The sequence below is a fragment of the Dermacentor variabilis genome, chromosome 4 (genome assembly GCF_050947875.1).
Source record: "Dermacentor variabilis isolate Ectoservices chromosome 4, ASM5094787v1, whole genome shotgun sequence".
NCBI classification, from domain to species: domain Eukaryota; kingdom Metazoa; phylum Arthropoda; class Arachnida; order Ixodida; family Ixodidae; genus Dermacentor; species Dermacentor variabilis.
Genome location: NC_134571.1, coordinates 166883768 through 166901014, shown reverse-complemented (window position 1 = coordinate 166901014; position 17247 = coordinate 166883768). Strand labels below are relative to the sequence as shown.

Here is a 17247-nt window from a genome sequence, read left to right as displayed (position 1 = left end):
TGGAATGCATCAATCGGAAAACTGCCCACAATAAAGGCAATAATAGGAACATAGGCTGCCGATAAAGGTGACCGATATAATGAGGTTGCACTATGCAGGCTTACGATAGGACACACACATGCAACACATTCACATCTGTTGAACAGTTCTCCAGCACCGCACTGTTCGAAATGTGGTGATAGGCTGCCCATCATTCAATGTTCTAGTGATGTGCAAGAGGCTAGAACCAGAAAGGAGATGCCACTTTATAGAACTGCAGAGAAACCGAATACATCCACACCCGTCCTTTTTTCTTAGTGACAACGAAATGTTTTCACTAAAAGGAGTTTAAAGTTTTTAGCTAGTGTAGGTTTTCTACATGCAATTTCATATTGCCATGGATCTCAGCCTTGTGTCATTCCAAAGGAAATGGCTGGGCTTTTTCATTTCACATGTCAGGCGCTCCGCACTCCTTGCCCTGTCAAGGACTGCTGCTGAGGCAGCGTGAATTTGTAAACGCCATGTACTTTGCCCACAATCATTACATATGATCATTAGTCTTAATTATTTTAGCCCCTATACACAAACGTTGTTTCTTATCTTTCACCTTGAGTACCACTTATTAAGCTGAGTCGACCACCAAATCTGTCTTTGGCGCTCTATGGCCACAGTTGCCCTGGCGCAAGGACAATTTACTACTAATTAACTAAGCATGGTGAAAGATGTCAAGAAATTTGATAGTCAAGTACAGGCTAATTTAAACGACAAATAGACAACCAGGAGTCATCATAAAGAAAGCGTGAGAAACGGAGACAGCTAATTGGCTGCAAAGAATGGAGATTCACAAGAACGAGAAGAAAGAAATTAGAAGTGATAATCTGTACGATAACACAAAGGGCAGTGCCTCGCTATTGGAGGTTCAAGCTGGTTGCCTAAGGACAAAACGTACTGGCCCAAATATTCGGAACAAGATGAGGCATAGGACACACATACTGCGTCGAAAATTCGGAGACCACTCAGCACGTCCTAATGGGATGCGAACCTATTCACCCAGTCAGAACCGTAGGCAACCTAAACCTTCCAAAAGCGCTTGGGTTTAAAGTGGATGGAAGTGTCAACTGGTCAGCAGTCGAGATAAGCAAGATACGTTTATAGTAATAAAGAAAAGAAACTGGAGGACGCGTAAGCTTCGCCTTCAAGAGTGGAACGCGATAGAGTTATCGCACCCCGTTCGCACCGCCTACTAAAACGATCTACGCGAGCCAAACGTCGCGACCGGCACAAACAGCCGTGCCGCCACGCGCCATGAAGACGGACGCGATCATGGGGCGAGTGGTGCGCCACGCGCCGGGGCGCACCGTGGCGCACCACTCGCCGGTGTTGCCTTAGAAGAGGTGATGCCTCAGAAACGTGCCGTAGAAAGTTATACTGCGGTGTATATCGGTAATTATGAGCATTGAAATTGCAGAAGTCGCAGTGAAACGAGTAGCGAAGTACGTTTCCGCTATATTTCTTCTGCGCTTGGCGCACACGCATAGCCATCATGCGGCAAAAACAGAAGACCCCTCCTCGCAATGTACGGCGCTGCCCCGACAGATGGCGCGCCACTCGCCCGCTTTTCCCCTTCGTCTCGTTTGAGCACACTGGGGCCGTGCGGGGACCGGTGCGAGGATGCCAAAATACCCTTGCCTTTAATAAGTTTTCTCGCTCTCTCCCCTTCCAACTCCCAGCGTGCGTCACTAGAACCCTCGTGTTTAGGCGACGCGGCTCCTCTTTCCGCTCACAGCGCGATTCCAGGTGAAGCGTCCGATGCGGGACGCCTCTGACGTGATCGCTGCGCCGTAGCGCGTCTGGTGGGAAAGTGTCCCCGGCGATGTGTACCGTGCTGCTGGCGAGGAGTCATGCGTCTGCGTGGTGCTCCGAAGCGAGATAGAGGGCGATCCCATCGAGGCGTCAGCCCCATGATCGCGTCCGCCTTCAAGGCGTGTCGCGTCCCGGCTGTCCGTGCCGATCACGCCGCTTGGCTTGCGTAGATCATTTATCCCTCCGAGACACCGAGTTCTTTGGTTCGTTCCGCCTGCTCAGACGCGCGTTTCGTCTTTTTGTGACTCAAGAGTACGCAAAGGGAATAAGTGGGCGGTGCGAACGGGGTGCGATAACGATATCGTGTTCCACTCTTGAAGGCGAAGCTTAAGCGTCCTCCAAGTTTTTCGTGTATGAAATGGATTCGAATTGCGCTACGTACGCGTATGCGCATGCAGACTCTAAGACTGTGATGCCTTCAAGGCGTTCATCGTACTCACTAGTAGTAAGCAACTCCGCTCAACAAAAGACTCGATCTATTTTGTGTGCGCCCGTGCTTGTGTGCTTGTGTGCTCCCTGGTGAGGTCTTTGAGTCTGTGTGTGTCGGCGCATGTACTCGTGTTTTGACTCTTTGTGTACTCACATGGAGCTTCGCTATATATAGATTCTAACTCGTTGGGTCCGCTACATCTTTTTAAGTAATAAATGCTTTCAGCTCCCGTTGTCGGCGACCTTCAAATGACCTTGACCCATACCCAGGGCCGTTATCAGAGCAATTTAGTTGCGAGAACAAAACGAGATCATCCGGGAAACTAGTCAAAACATTAAAAAATGCGGTCTCTGGCCGCTTTTGTACATGACTGCATTACATACGTAGTTACTGCCCAAACAAAATATAACAAAATATTGCTTCCGAGTTCTTGCTAGTGTTTGTTCACAATCATGTTTTGGCGCTGAGAGAGGGTTGCCTGTGCTCTTTTGAACGCTAGCGGTCCGTGAGTTCGGCGGCGCGGACTTTGCGTCGCCTCGAGAGATGGCGCCACGCTGCGTGGCGCTTCCTCCAGGCACTTTCTTTTAGGTGGCCAGTGCGCTCTACCTCCCTGGCGTCTTTCGCTGACTGTCCTGCCACGTTCAGCCGCTTTTCTTCTTCTAACTAGGCAGCGTCCATATGGAGCAGTACTGAGTATGGCTTGGTACGGTGTGGTGCGGTGTGGTATGGTGGAATGTGGCGTTGCGAACATGGGCTACACCTATTTTAGGGTTGTGGCTAGTATCATCTCCAACCAATCTGCTTTGCGGTCGCTATTTCATGCTTACATCTATTCTCGATAACGGAAGAGCCAGCAATTTTTTTCTTTACTCTTACTTTCTGCCTACATTTCTTCCCAGAGTTAAAGTTTTCGCGTTCACTGACGGGCTTACACTCAAGTCTCTGCCTGTGGTGCAGGTATGACCTCGGGCCTGGTGCTCATGAACCTGACACGCATGCGTGAGTTGGGCCTAGAGCAACGCCTGACAGAACTCGACCGAGAGACGGCGGCTCCCGGGCGTCGAGGGGACATGCTAAGCAACCTCTTCACCGGACGCCCCGAAGCTCTGCGGACATTCAGTTGCTGCTGGCACTTCCACTCGGGCCACTGCAACGGATCTGCGCTGTGCATAGACGGGCCGGTGGCTGCTGTTCGTGGATCGCAGCAAGTGCCGGCCTTCGCGGCGCTGCGTGACTCCATGCGACAGGTGGCTGCTCAATTGTGTGCTTTTACTTTGATTCTGTTTGCTTTTGTCAGAAAAAGGAACCGAAACAACACTTTCGCCGATCATATCAAAGCCCTTGTGCACGTCGCCATTGCAGGCAAACGCGCCCCCATCTCTTGAAGCGGCGGAGCGGGCCCACGGCGTTCCCAAAGAGATGTTCAGGTTAAGAATATGTTTGGGCCTGGTAGCCGCCTTAGCAATGGCGCTACCCATTCTGGGGGATGACTTGACGATCTCTTGGGCTCGAGCTAGCTTCGCCTTTCGGTGTTCTGAGGCTGCACCGGATAGTAGCACCGCTACATGAGCACTTCCCGCAGCCCGCAGCGTATTATTTACGTTGTATATAATTATGAAGATGGAGCGGATAGCTTAGAATGGCTCCAAGCGCAGGTACAGCTGTGGAATCGCCTGTGCATCGACTGTATACATTATCTACAATGTAGACTGAGGTAGTACAAATGCGTGCACATGTCCATCTTCGTTAATTTGAGGCTCACCTAACGACCCCTACTACAAAGCATAGAAACGGGAGGGGCTGTCTATCCAGCAGTGGTCAGCGGGTCTGAAGTCAGCGTAAGCGGCATCTGAAAGGCGCTGCTCTGGGAATCTGCTCTGTGGCAGGGCTTTGTGCAGCCGCTGTAACGTTGGCAAGTGCATGTTTCGACCGCCGTTCTTGTAGGGGACCAACGGGCACTGCAAGTAACATCCTTCCAGTGCAGTATACCGGAGGTTCGGTCGGTCAAGTTTGGCTGCTGTGTCCTGGGCGAAGTCTAAGTCGTGTTGATAGCTTTGGCACGCGTTTGTCCACGATGCAGGCCGAAACATTGTTTGCGTAGGCGCTATCGTAGTATCCTGTGTGATCGCGTCGTGTGGTGTCCTGGTGTTCAAGGCTCTTTTAGCGGCGTCGCTTTAGGTGGCGGGTGAGAATTAAGGGCGATGAGGCTGACGGCAAACAGGCGTTGATTTCGGATGCCATGAGGAAAAAGCCCAAATATTTGAAGGACGAAGACGGATGATTATCTGTATTCGGAGTGTTTTCATAGTAAGGGCTTCAAGCTCATTTCTTTTTATCCACCCGCTTGTCTTGGCCGCTTTCTAAAACGTTGGCGCGCAACTAGAGCTTCTTCCTCTACTGTCACACTGCTTAAACGTTCGAACCGGTCCAAGGCTTTGTTCTTTCTCGTCTCGTGTCAAACGGTGCAACCAGACTGAATGTAACCCTCTGCGTTGACCTTATGTCTAACAGTACCGCACAGGATCTTTCCCTCCCACCCCCCAACTTTTTGAAGAAATAGGAATGAGAGTGACGCTTAGGTCAACCTATTCCTGTGGGAATATAGTAGGAAGCGCAAAGAAACGAAAAAAAAGCCATAGATTAGCTGTGCAGTACATTTACAAACTGTTCTGGGGACACGACTCGTACTCGGCCGCGTTGCAGTTCGTTGAACGAGAACCACCTGCCGAAGAAATGACTGCACGTTGTCTAACTTTCACAGCTTCACTGCATTTTGACAAACTTAGGCACAAGACAACAGAGTCAAGTGTACATGTAAGCATCATTCCACAGACACAGATGCCACATCGAGCATGTATTTGCAAGGACTTATTTATTCAAGCATTTGTTCCTCGCGCAAAGATTCACTGGAATTCATCCAACCGATCATCATTTCTATTATGCATCCCTTTGGGTCTTCTCTTGTATTTTTACGCACTTTCTTCCCGGTTGGGATCCATTGTCCATCGTACTTCAGAAATAAAATAAAACGAATTCAGCATAAAAAAGCGGCAATACGGCCTCGTAATTTCCCTCGCATTTTTTATGTTGTTTTCTGGCACGTACCACAGTTTCGGCAGAGATCTTAAGAAATGTGCCAAACCGAATGCAAACCGAAAACCGTAATTGAACGATGATATAGGTCAGAAGAGAACCCAACCCCACTCCCGACCCCACCCCCGACCCCCCTTCAAAATAGTAACTGTTACCAGTTCAGCACGAGACGGTTCAAGCCCTATAATGCGATGACGGGTGCTCAGTAGATTCGTGATTCTCCGGAATAACTACTTCCTCAGTCGGCGCATCCAATCAGCAGACTTGGTGAAATTCACGAGTTTCGATGCGTGCGAGAATAGAGATAGACTAAGATGGTTATATATTTGGACTTCTGGATAAGTGAAGCCGCTCGCTGCTATCTTGCTAGGGGCAAAAAGCCCGAGTCGGTGTAGCTGCCATAGCACAGCGTGGCAGCAGTGTGGCGTCATTTCACTTTTATACATAAGATATCAATACCTCGCTTCTCGGTATGCCTCGTCCTTATTCGTAAATCTACTTTTGCTGCGATGGAATCCGGAATGGCCTAAGACTCACTCTACAAAGAATTCGCTGCTACTACAGGGTCAATGTCTCTTCTCGCCGGAGATTGCGCTTTGCAGTAGTGAACGATGCACGATGCAGACGCGAGTACTTGCCACGATAATCCGCCAATTCCGTTATGCGACGAACGCTCTATTTGTGTGTGATAACACCAAAGGAAACTCGATGAGACTTACATTAGAGCACGCGCGGCCACCGAACTGCGTCCTGCGATCGCACGTAAGCACGCCTATCCTTCGTGATGGTGGAACGAACTCAGCGTTGCCTTGTGTGCGCACAGGACAGTCGGCGCCAAAGGTCTAGAGGCGTTGTGAAATGAAAGCACGTCGGCGATGATGTACAGCTGTGGAAGCTCGCGCCTACTCAAGTGACCTATACAGAGCGCGAACAGCAGCATGATTATGTGCGTTGAGCCGTTAGAGAACATCCCGAGTTTACCATAGTCGGCGCTTCTTCTCTTCTGTTTCAGTATGTGCTGGGCGGCAGCCTCGAGAAAGAGTTCGTCGCTCCACTGAGCGCCCGCCTCGACAGTATGATGCCGTCCAACTGCTCAATGCACTTCAAGAGGCAACTTCCCATATGGCTGCAAGTGGCCCGCCACGTCGACAACGAGTCGGCGCCCATAACTCTCGACCGCAACCTCTTGCGCTTTCAACAACCGCCGCTACCGGGACAGTGAAAGCGGATCGAGGCGATCGGACCACGTGATGGATCGAAGCGAGCTTCCGCCTCCCTGACGGTGCGGCCGTTCCAAAAAGCAGGGCGCCTATGCTTGGAAGCGTTACGTGCTGCGCTCGCGCTATAAAAATTCCATTGAATCTTCAGAGAGAACACTTTTTATGTTTACGCGTCACTGCTGAACACGGGCGTTTGTGAATTATAAGGTGTGATTTCGTTTTGCTCGGAGAAATTGCATTATAAAGGCTAGTGATTTTGTGGATGTTCATTGATATGCGATACTCACCACGGTAACATTCAGAGTGATGCTACAGATAAGGTTTTATATAAGATTTGTCAGCAAATAACAAATGAAAGGATTAATTGCGTTCAATATGCAATGTACTTCTGGTGAAGCGTACACTAGTATAAACCTGTATGCCTTTTGAGGAGTCTTCGGCGCCTCCGGAGCCCAACCACCCGTCTGCAGCTACGAGAGCGCCCGATCACACGGGGTTTTCAGCTCCTCGTCCATGATGATATCATTTGGGCGACTGGCAAAGCTAGCCCTTAGCTTTAAACCTGCCTAGCACTGGAATTGCGCTCCAGCTAAAGCTTCTTCTTAAGAGGAAGTTTTAGCTTGGGCCCAACTCTGATATGCAACCAATTCAAGCACATGCAAAAGGCAGAAGTGCTTTTCAGAGATAACCACTGGGCCCATATTAGTGAAACTTCCGGCATTTGAGAGAAAAGGTTAAATTGTAGTGCCTGTTGGAAGCAGAATATTGATTTATGATATGAATTATGTTAGAAAATTGCCGAAAATTGGTAAGATTGAAAAATTGAAAAAGAAAATGGGAAAGGGCTTGTTCCACAATTCAGTTGCTGGTGGAAGGAAAGAAAATGTAAAGCAGATCAGTTGCGACCTAAGCGGGAGAATGTTCCTCGAATATGTGCGCCTGGGTGGGCGCACAGAGCTGGTGACGAAAGATGAACAAAGACATGAAGAGAACTGACAATATTATGAAGCATAATAAGAACGATCACATGTGCGTGTTTGAGCCAGCGACTGTAGGAATAATAGTTGAGCACGCGAGGAGGGCGAGAAATGGCGATCGCACCGGTCTTATATAAACCGTATCGCATTTTTTTTGTACAACTTCAAGTTTATCTGCTCGCATTGATAGTGAGGATACCAAATTATAGAGGCGTATTCAAGGATGGATGGAACTAGCGTTTTGTAGGCCGTGTGTTTGCACTCTTTAGTGGAATTTTTCAGTGTGTGTTTGGCGTAACCAAGTATCTGAAGCGCTTTTTAACTAATGAGGTCAACGTGCTTGTGCCATCTTAAGTTATTCGTGAAAGTGACTCTACGATACTTAAATTCATTGGCGCACTCAAGGTATTAGTTTGCGTTACTGTGAGCGAAATACAATGGCTCTTTTTTTTAGTAAATGTCATCGACACTGTTTCTTAAAATTAATCGACATTTGCCAGGAATGGATTCAGTGATAAAAGGAAGCAAAAACGCTATTTAACTCGAGTTGGTCTGCAGTGCTAGAAACGTTTGCATAAAGCACAGTGGTCAACATACGTACAAAGTTTGACCCAGGTTTTACTAATGACTTCGATTGCATTGTTTATGTGTATAATTTATAGTAGTTGCCCGAAGACCGAGCCCTGCGGAACGCTTGAACTAATGGCAGCTGACGACGAGTAAGTGTTGTTGAGAGAAACACTCTGAGACCTGGAATCCCAATAGGTAGTCAGCCAGTCAAGTAGTTTGTGATTGTTATACACCGAGCGTAGTGTAACGAGAGGTTTTTCACGACAGAGTGTGTCAGATGTTTTCGCATAATCTATAAAGATGCCATCTATCTGTCCACTAGTGTTCAGTGCCAACGCAACGTCATGAGTGAATTCGATGAGCTGCATGACTGTTGAATGGCCAGCACGTAATCCACATTGCCACTGGGAGGTGACACTATTATCAGCTAAAAACCTGCTGATATGTTTATGAATGATATGCTTTCAAAGCTTACAGCATGTGTAATTTAAAGAAATTGGCCAATAGTCAGAAAACATCTCTATGTTGCTATTTTCAAATACCGGGATGACAGTGGCAATTTTCCAGAGCCGAGCGACAGTGCATGACTCAATCGATTTTTAATGTAATGGTTACGTGACAACCAACTCATTCATAGTACCTTTTTAAAATTCACTTGGAACACGATCTGATCCACTGCTTTTGGTAGTTTCAATACCAAGCAGAAGGTTAAGAACCGCTACTACGGATATTTGGATATCAGAAATGGGCTGCACCATCTCGCGTGCTCTGGAGCTTGGGTTGGTACCATCGTGAGAGACAACAACAGGTTTAAAGTAGTAGCTAATTGCTTCAGATATAGAACAAGGATCAGAACAGGGTTGGCCCTCAATAATAGGTACAGATAAAACCAGGGATGCAAGGTTAATAGTTTTCTAAAATTTCGCTGGGTTAGCTTTCATGACCGTAACCAGTGCATTTTTATAAAATAAGTCTCTTGCATCACGCATTTTAGTGTTTAATGCTGGCTTCAGTCAGTTTAGCAAAAGAATGATGCCGACTGTATGGCGGGGAACTCCGACGCTTGCGAAGTTGTTTGACTTGTCTCGTTAGATTGGACGTATACCTCTTGTACCAGGGTCGTTTCAAGTTACGTTTTACGCATCTTTTGGAACAAATTTCAATATGGTAAGTGTTAAGCGTTAACAAAAACTAACGTAATAATATATCTGCCAAAAAGTACGCAGTGTACTTTATGTGTAAAAATTCGTATTAGTCAGTGAACATTTCAAATTTACTTTTTTAACGTACTTCCGAGCACTAAGTGGCGGCCGCTTCGCCATTGACACTAGTCGAAAGCAAAACAGGGTAAAAGCAGCTACGAAAATTCAGAATCAAGTGTAAAATTATGTATCTTTTCAGCGTTTTTACACATGCCCCAAACTTTGAATTTGCTTAAACACGTGTGAAAGGGCAGCGGCTTAATTTGCTACCTATTTTTATAGGAATGTTGCTTTGACCGGCAAGATATGTTCACTGCGTCTGGTTTCGCATTCCATGAATGCGTCAGGTAAGAGATGCTTGGATAAACCTGCAAAATTCGTGTTCTAAACTTTTTAATGAAGCGAGGATGCTTCGCGATATGTGCGGGTACATTAAGTGGGGTCAAGGGATGTACTGCCTGTCGGCGTGTACATACGAGGCAATTGATGAGACTGACGGGCGACTGGTTTCCCGTGGACATCTGGACAAGTACTAAGCTCCTGCTCCTGTTAAAAATAGGAATATTTACTGTCCATGAGTTTATTTATCCCCTGAGAATATTTATCGTCAAGTGGTGCTTTACTGCAACACCCTCCAACCCTTTTGTCTGTTGAATGGACTTTGCGGAGTTTCCACACTCAAGTAAGTACTTGGATCGATGGTGGGCCTACTTCACTTGTAAACTTAATGTGCTCTATATCTGTATTCTGTTACTATAGAAAATACTGGCATGTGCATGGAAAACTATCTCGTCGACAGTATTTCGATCAGGGGTGTAATTGGTGTTAGGAGGCTATAGGTCCGCAAGAGATAAATTGCCAAACGTATGCGAAGTGACTTCCTTTTCAGTTTAGGGGTTTCATTTTGTTACTTGGAGTACTACCATCTTTGCCTTGTCCAAGTCCTACCAATCGAATGCTGAGATTTTATTGAACACACGTCGTTTTTCCACCAGGCCAGACTCGAGGCAGCAGCGTGCTTACAATCCCCGCAGCTTTGCCTCTACTAAGTACTATCCTCTTCAAACCAACGCGCACAATTCTTGCCAGAATTTTCACTGAACATTGTCACCACCACCAGCTTCCGCATGCAAAATAATATCCTTTATAATGCTCAGCCGTTAACTGCATTTCTTCAGCTATTCATACTATTGCGCTGCAGCGCCTGGCAAGTGCACATTACGCTACAAGAACGTCTGCATCATATTAGCTTCTCAGGCTTCATTATATATGATAGCATTCTGGAAGACTCTTGTGCACTATGGGAGTCACTAAATACGAAGCATCTTTGATGCAGATGCTTGTGTTTATGCTAAATGCGTTGGGGCTATGTGATGTTGCATCGTAGATACTATTTTACGTTAAGTATACGTTGTGTTAATGGCAAGCATGTGGTAACATTGCTTGTGTTGGAGCAACACACGATAATGAATTAGGCTTTCTTTATTTGTTCATTGAAATTCATGAAGTCACTGCTTCACATTTTCACATATCCATATGCGTGACAGCTTCCAGCACACTAAACACCGAGAGGGTGTTGGTGTCATAGTGCATATAGAATTGCAAGGATCAGTATGTACTAATACGTACGAAATGTAAGGTTTCAGTTTTAACATGTTAAAACTATTTGTACAGATACGATCGACCGCACTTTCCAACCACGGCTTCGATAATTGTATTTTAAGATCTCGCAGAACTACGCAAACTCTATTACGTTAGTGCCACAGCTGTTCTTTATGCTTGCCCTCTCTATACCACAGTTGTGCTAGAGATTTCTCATTATGTCTATTTGGCACCATACCCAGAGAGAGAAGCTAGGTCCACATAACTACACTTGTACAACGGCAATGCAATAGCATTATTGTGGTCAGACCGCGCTATGAATCGTATTCAAACTCATCTAAGGATTATTCATGCTCTGGTAAAGGTTGGCATGTTCGTAAGTACACTCAGTCGCTTCATACTTATGAGAGTGAATGATTGCGGGCGGGAGTATATGTAAGCGCCATCGAATGAGTGGAGGTATAAAGGCGAATGATTGTCAGCGAGAGGGCGTTAGCATATAAATGCAAGTGAGCACGATTTAGTATATAGGCAAGAGTGAGTGTGAATTGAATTATGAATGCGAGTGAAGATGAGTAAATTCTCACTTTCACCCGTGAATGGGGACCATTAGTGTTCGAAGAAAGTGCGAATGCGAGTGAGTGCCAGCAACTGGGTGCGAAAAAGAACGCGAGTGATTCCTAATGATTGTGCTTGTGTATTCCGAAAAAAAAATATTGGTGAGAGAGTGTCCACTTATTCTGAAGACCTGTGTGCTCTGATGTTATGATCGGACATCGAAGTCACCATCTTTGACTATGCAGCCTTCGGCGTTGTCCCAGATTATTATTGCACAGCCACTGGGGTCGGCATGCTTTCGCATTAAAAACTATTTGGTGTAGCCTGAACAATATGCCGTTGGTTAAATATGTAAGTAAATACTTTTTTTGCGAAAGCATTATAAGTCCCATTAAGCGAAAATCCGGCGTTGTAGTCAATGGCGTGTCTGAATCATGGTACTAGAAATGGCCTACGGCAAAGAGTAAAACACATGAAAAATACTCCGATTGACATCAAATTTCGCAGGGAGGTTCCTGTAAAAAAAGTTACCTTATGCCTTTGAGAATAATATTAAATCAACATCTGTCTGCTTAGGAATCGAACAAAAATTCACCAAAAATACTATGATGCTTCGGCATTCCCACTCGTAAGCAGCCTTAAGTGTCTTTGTCGAATTTTTTTTTGTTGTATGAAATGCCATGTACAGGTGCCAGGCACATTCCCCCGAAACTCATGTGCCTGCCAACAGTTAACCGCAGTGCCGACATAATTCTTAAATGTTATCAATCTTGTCAGTTGCATTTGGCGGTACAAGTGCATTTGCGTGTACTTCAGAATGCACTGCAAATAGAAGGCCAGTAATGGCTTGAATACTAATATTTTTCGAACTTGCATATTGAATTGATGAGCTTGAATTGTCCAAAGTGAACGCTTTCCGTGCTGTGATAACAGCCTTTCTTTTTTTCAAATAAAGAGTGTGTTCACTTTCACGTTTAAAAAAAGGATGACAATTTGCAGCGGTCAAATGTTTTTATTATGACCGCTGATATGGCGTGAAACATATGACAGACGAAGTCGAGTTGCAAGAAAGCTGTTTTTTAACACTGCAACTGGTGTGACCCTAGTGGTATTTGTGCTCGCCACCATTGCCATGTAGCATATTATGCCCCACGAGTACAGCTAATGGTATATGACCTATATGGGAGAAGTAAATACCTTGAAATAATTGCCATGTATTGTTTTTCCAAAGGGTGGCTGTCGTGGTTTGATGAGAATGTTATGGGCGAAGACAGCGACGATCACATTAGCAAATGCCTACATGGGGGCACGGCAACAAATTGGCGATGCCTGACTGTTTCAAGCAACTATGTGCACAGGGTCTTGCTTTCTTTCGCACACATTCATTGCACAAAGATTGAAAGGTTTGCACTTATTGAAAATGGTGATCAAACCATTCGATGCTTCGAAATCCACTGCATATGCTGTATGAGGTGCCACAAGTGGTTGTCTGTATTGTGCTGTGCTGTTTCACCAAAAGCACTGGTCGTTGCCGCCAGCCTAGTGCGCATGGTATCCATTGGCTGCTCAGATGCACCTCAGTGGGAGAAAGAAAGGTTGGTTAAATCCGTAAAACTTAAGCTGTTTCTGTGTGCATTTAAAAGGGTGTATGCACGAATGGCAGCGACCGGGTAGCGCGCCATGTTGGTGTGAGCAGAAGGCGCATACTGTCGCAAGTGAGGATTCAATAAATGGTGTGAAATGCTGTCGTTCTTTGCTGCAACTGTTCCGAAGTGAGAGAATATAATCTCCTTACCGTATCAACCTGCACGGACCAACTCACGGTGGATTTTTAAAAATTGAAGGTTTCTTTTCGGTACTTTTTAGCAAGTACGTCAACCATCGGTCAATTGGCTATGCCTATTTGTCTCGTGTCTCTGTAAGCGTGTCGGATCGCGTTCATGTTCACATTTCACTGTATTTTTCAAGGGGGGCAGTATGCATAGAGGTGACATATTCCTTAGATAAAATTGGCACTAGTATCACTTCTTGTAGCTTATGCATGTCGCTGCATAGGGTGTAATTTCGAAACGCAGCACGTAAAAGACACCCGTTGTAACTCTTCTATCTCCACCTCCTATCTCCATCTCTTGCTTAGCAGCAGAACACTATATCCATGGAGCCACCATAGAGGTCGTAATTATGTTTTTATGTGCACCATTTCCTGACTGCTCTTGCCTAGCGTATGTTGAATTTCAATGGGCGGTTTGTACCGACGCAAATTCACAGTTCATTATCAGCAGATAAATGAGCAAGCATTGGAAAAGAACAAATTCAAGATGATGCCGAATTCCACACATGCGGCGATGCCTTACTGACCTAAGCATGATTTCGCCAAGACAATCCTTTTGTTTAAAAATAAAATGTAAAGAAAGTTCCAGTACGTGAAAGGACCTATACCTTCTTTCCAATAACTATGGTGGCAGCAGACACAAGTAGCCAGCAAACATAATGGCTTGCTTTCAAGATTAAATATATGAAAACCTAGTCTATCACGAAAGTTACTCATGAATGTTGCAACTTTACAGCCATCTTTGCAGTTACAGTACCAAGACTATGGCTAAGGTACAATGGGGTGTGTTCCTAAGGTCACTCTTTTCGCGGTTTGAGGGGTTAAGGAATACCAGGAATGGCCAGAAGAGACATGTTTTCAATGCCTAATCTTACAAACATTGCATGAGCCTTTACCAGCATGCTGAGATTTCTCTTCTAAGTTGCATTGTATTGCTCATATCTGGAGTAACTATAATATGGCCCAAGGGCCCTATGTCCCTGCTACGCACCAAAAATGACGCAATATTGATACATGTAAGCCTATTACTCCATGGTGGGCAACACTCGATCAGGCATGAGCTTTGCTCTTTCTACAAATACTAGATAGTTCATGATTAAACGGTGCAAGCGTCACTGCGCACCTTCAGGACCTAACATGTGTTTTGGGTGGCCGGCATGGAAGAAACATTGCTGCCCTAAAGACGTCTCGTTGAGAATTTCCTCGAAGCGAACTGAGATTAAGCTCAGAGGTGCGGAGACAGGCGGATGCTGTTGCGCATTAGGCATTGAGCATTGGGGAAAAGACACCGCCTCGGAAATGTGTTGTTGAGCGGCGTGTCGAAGTGATCGAGCGAGTAATTGCGTAGGCTCCGCAATGCAGAGCACAAGGGACAGTTGCCGTGCCACATTGGAACGAACTACTTTACTTGCTGCAGCAAGGAACTGTTGCCACAAGAATAATCGCGAATGGTGAGAGTCGAGATGTCTGCCGTGTTGAAGTGAGAACGCCGCGTGGACATGCGTTGTTTTCTCAGCTCGTCGTATCTTTGGCAGAGCTAAATCGCGTCGGGGACTGTTTGGGGCTTTTTCGCAACGAGCACGTGGAAGGAGTCTTCCCTGATTCCTTTTATAATTTGCCTGATTTTTTCAGCTTCCTGCATGGAAGGGCTGATGCGGCGGTAGAGGTCTGTAGTATCTTCAATGTAGGCGGTAATGTTTTCGCTGGATTGCTTGACGCGACCACGCGAGCGCTGTTCTGCGCGGAGCTTGGACACGGCGGGTCGGCCGAATACTTCCGCGAAGCTCGTCTTAAAAGACGGCCAGTTGGCAATGTCAGCTTCGTGATTACGGTACCATATATGCATCACCTTGCTTAAGTAAAAGATGACATTGTTTAATATGGCAGTCTCATCCCACTTATTGTGTACACTCACTCGTTCGTACGAGGACAGCCAGTCCTCCACGTCGTGGTCTTCGGTTCTGCTGAATCTAACAGGGTCGCGCTGCCTTGAAACGCCGGAACAGATGACAGCCGTGGATGAGGTAGCTTCTTGTGGCGCCATGTTGTCAGGCATAGGCGAGGCTGGAGGTAGAGTCCGAGTACGGAGTTCCAGGGGGAAGAGTGAAACCCTGCACCAAATGGGAGCACACGTTCAGGTCGATGCGTGGTTTATCACAATAATCAAGCGACACGAAAGCGGTCCGGTCAACGGCAAAGCAGAGTGAGCGCGAGCACCAACAACAGTCTCCATCCATGTCTTTTGCTTGCGTCCGTGTTTGTCACGACAGGATAAGTGATATTAGCTTTCAGAATCCCGCAAAACATTGCGGCTGGAAGCTGTTCTAGCTGCCTTACAAACAAACATCTCATGTGTCACAGGGAACAAGGAATTTTGCATCGTTTCATTTGGCTTCATTTTAATGTACTTTTTTTCAGTCAGGGGATTAAGTTTCCTTACTTCATACTATAAGTTAATGTCGACTCTGCCTACTTTTGTTTTTAAGATATGGATTGTTTCGCGCTGTGCATTTACAACGTACATAACAGTGTTCTTTTTTTGCTCTTTCAAGTCAATATCTCATACTTTTAGATCCACGCTAAATTAAAGTGAATTTGTTTTGCGCGAGAAGTAACGAATGCAGCGCAATGAACGAGGCAGCGGCACCATTGAAGGTGTCAAAACACTGCTTAAATAAAGAAACAATGCGAGTTTTCTGTGTTCTGTTTTGTTTTTACACATCACCAACGCTTCAAGATTTTGCATATAAAAGCCTGAATTTAATTATGTTGTAATAATTATGCGACAAACTACAGCACCTAATTTAGCTTGTCCAATGCTTCACGAGCACTGGGCTATTTGCGTCGTAATTTGAGCACCGCACCCCTTGAGGTTAAAAATCTGGCATACCTACCGTTCCTTCGCCCAAACCTAGAATATGCATAGTCCATTTGGCATCCCTCACAAGCATATCTAACCGGGCATTTCGAATCAATTCAGAACTGATCCGCTCGCTTCATCACCTGAAACTACTCATCTTAGGTCAGTGTTTTGTAACTCAAGCAGTCACTTGGTCCGTCATCGCTCGCATCACGCCGTGTCCTATCTCCCTTTTGCCTGCTCCACTCCTTCGTTTGTCACCCGAAACCACGTCACGTGCTACTAAAACCGCAATCCAGAATGTCCACTAGACTCAGCCACACCAACGCAATTGCGCGTGTAAACGGTCACAGTGTCTCTAAGAACTCATCTTTCTTTCCTAATGCAAAGGTTTTGTAGAATTCTCTCTAAGAACACATAGTGGCATACAGCGAACACAAAGAATTCCGCGAAAAACAAAGAATTCATTCACTACATAGCCTCAGACGACCGCTGTTCATTCACCAACACATCTTAATAAATATCTACCTTACCTGCTCTGATTTTTTTTCTACTTTTCACGTTTTATATTTTCAATTGTATGTTTTACTTCACTGACTATGGGCCCTATAACGTAAAACTATTCCAATATGTTTTTATTCCATTCTCCTGACGTCAAATTTGCGTAACCACCGACGCAAGCGTCGGGCGGTCACCCGCAGGGTTGTCTGAACAGACCAATCAAACGCTCTTCTCGTTCATAGGAGGTCACTTTTGTTTGCTTGAAAAACGAATAACATTGCCTACACTGAGCGGCTTGTCTTATCTAATTGGCTGACAAGAGGCGAGGAGCATGCGCAAGTGGAGAGGGATTCGATAGGGCCGAGCCACTGCCCTGAAAATCGATAACCAAGATAACCAAGAGGGCGGTGCCGGCGTCTGCGATTGGTCCGCTTTCTCTTACTTAGCTTGCGGTGGCTGGTCGCAAATCGCGGCGGTATGCAAAGGAAACTTAAGAATGCCGCTAAAACGGATCGTCAGCAAAGAAGAGTTGGCAGAACTAGGTCCTAAACGCGCCGAAAG

The 17247-nt window shown here is 45.9% G+C and overlaps 1 protein-coding gene across 1 annotated transcript in view; it reads left to right on the top strand.

Annotated features, from left to right (window-relative positions):
• The window catches only part of LOC142578052 (glucoside xylosyltransferase 2-like), a 174730-nt gene extending 167901 nt beyond the window's left edge, over positions 1-6829 (top strand). Inside the window, exons 8-9 of the mRNA XM_075687468.1 lie at positions 3230-3519; positions 6378-6829. Coding sequence (XP_075543583.1) covers positions 3230-3519; positions 6378-6587 — 500 coding nt within the window. The 3' untranslated portion in view covers positions 6588-6829. The remainder of the gene's footprint in view (positions 1-3229; positions 3520-6377) is intronic.
• Positions 6830-17247: the final 10418 nt, after the last annotated feature.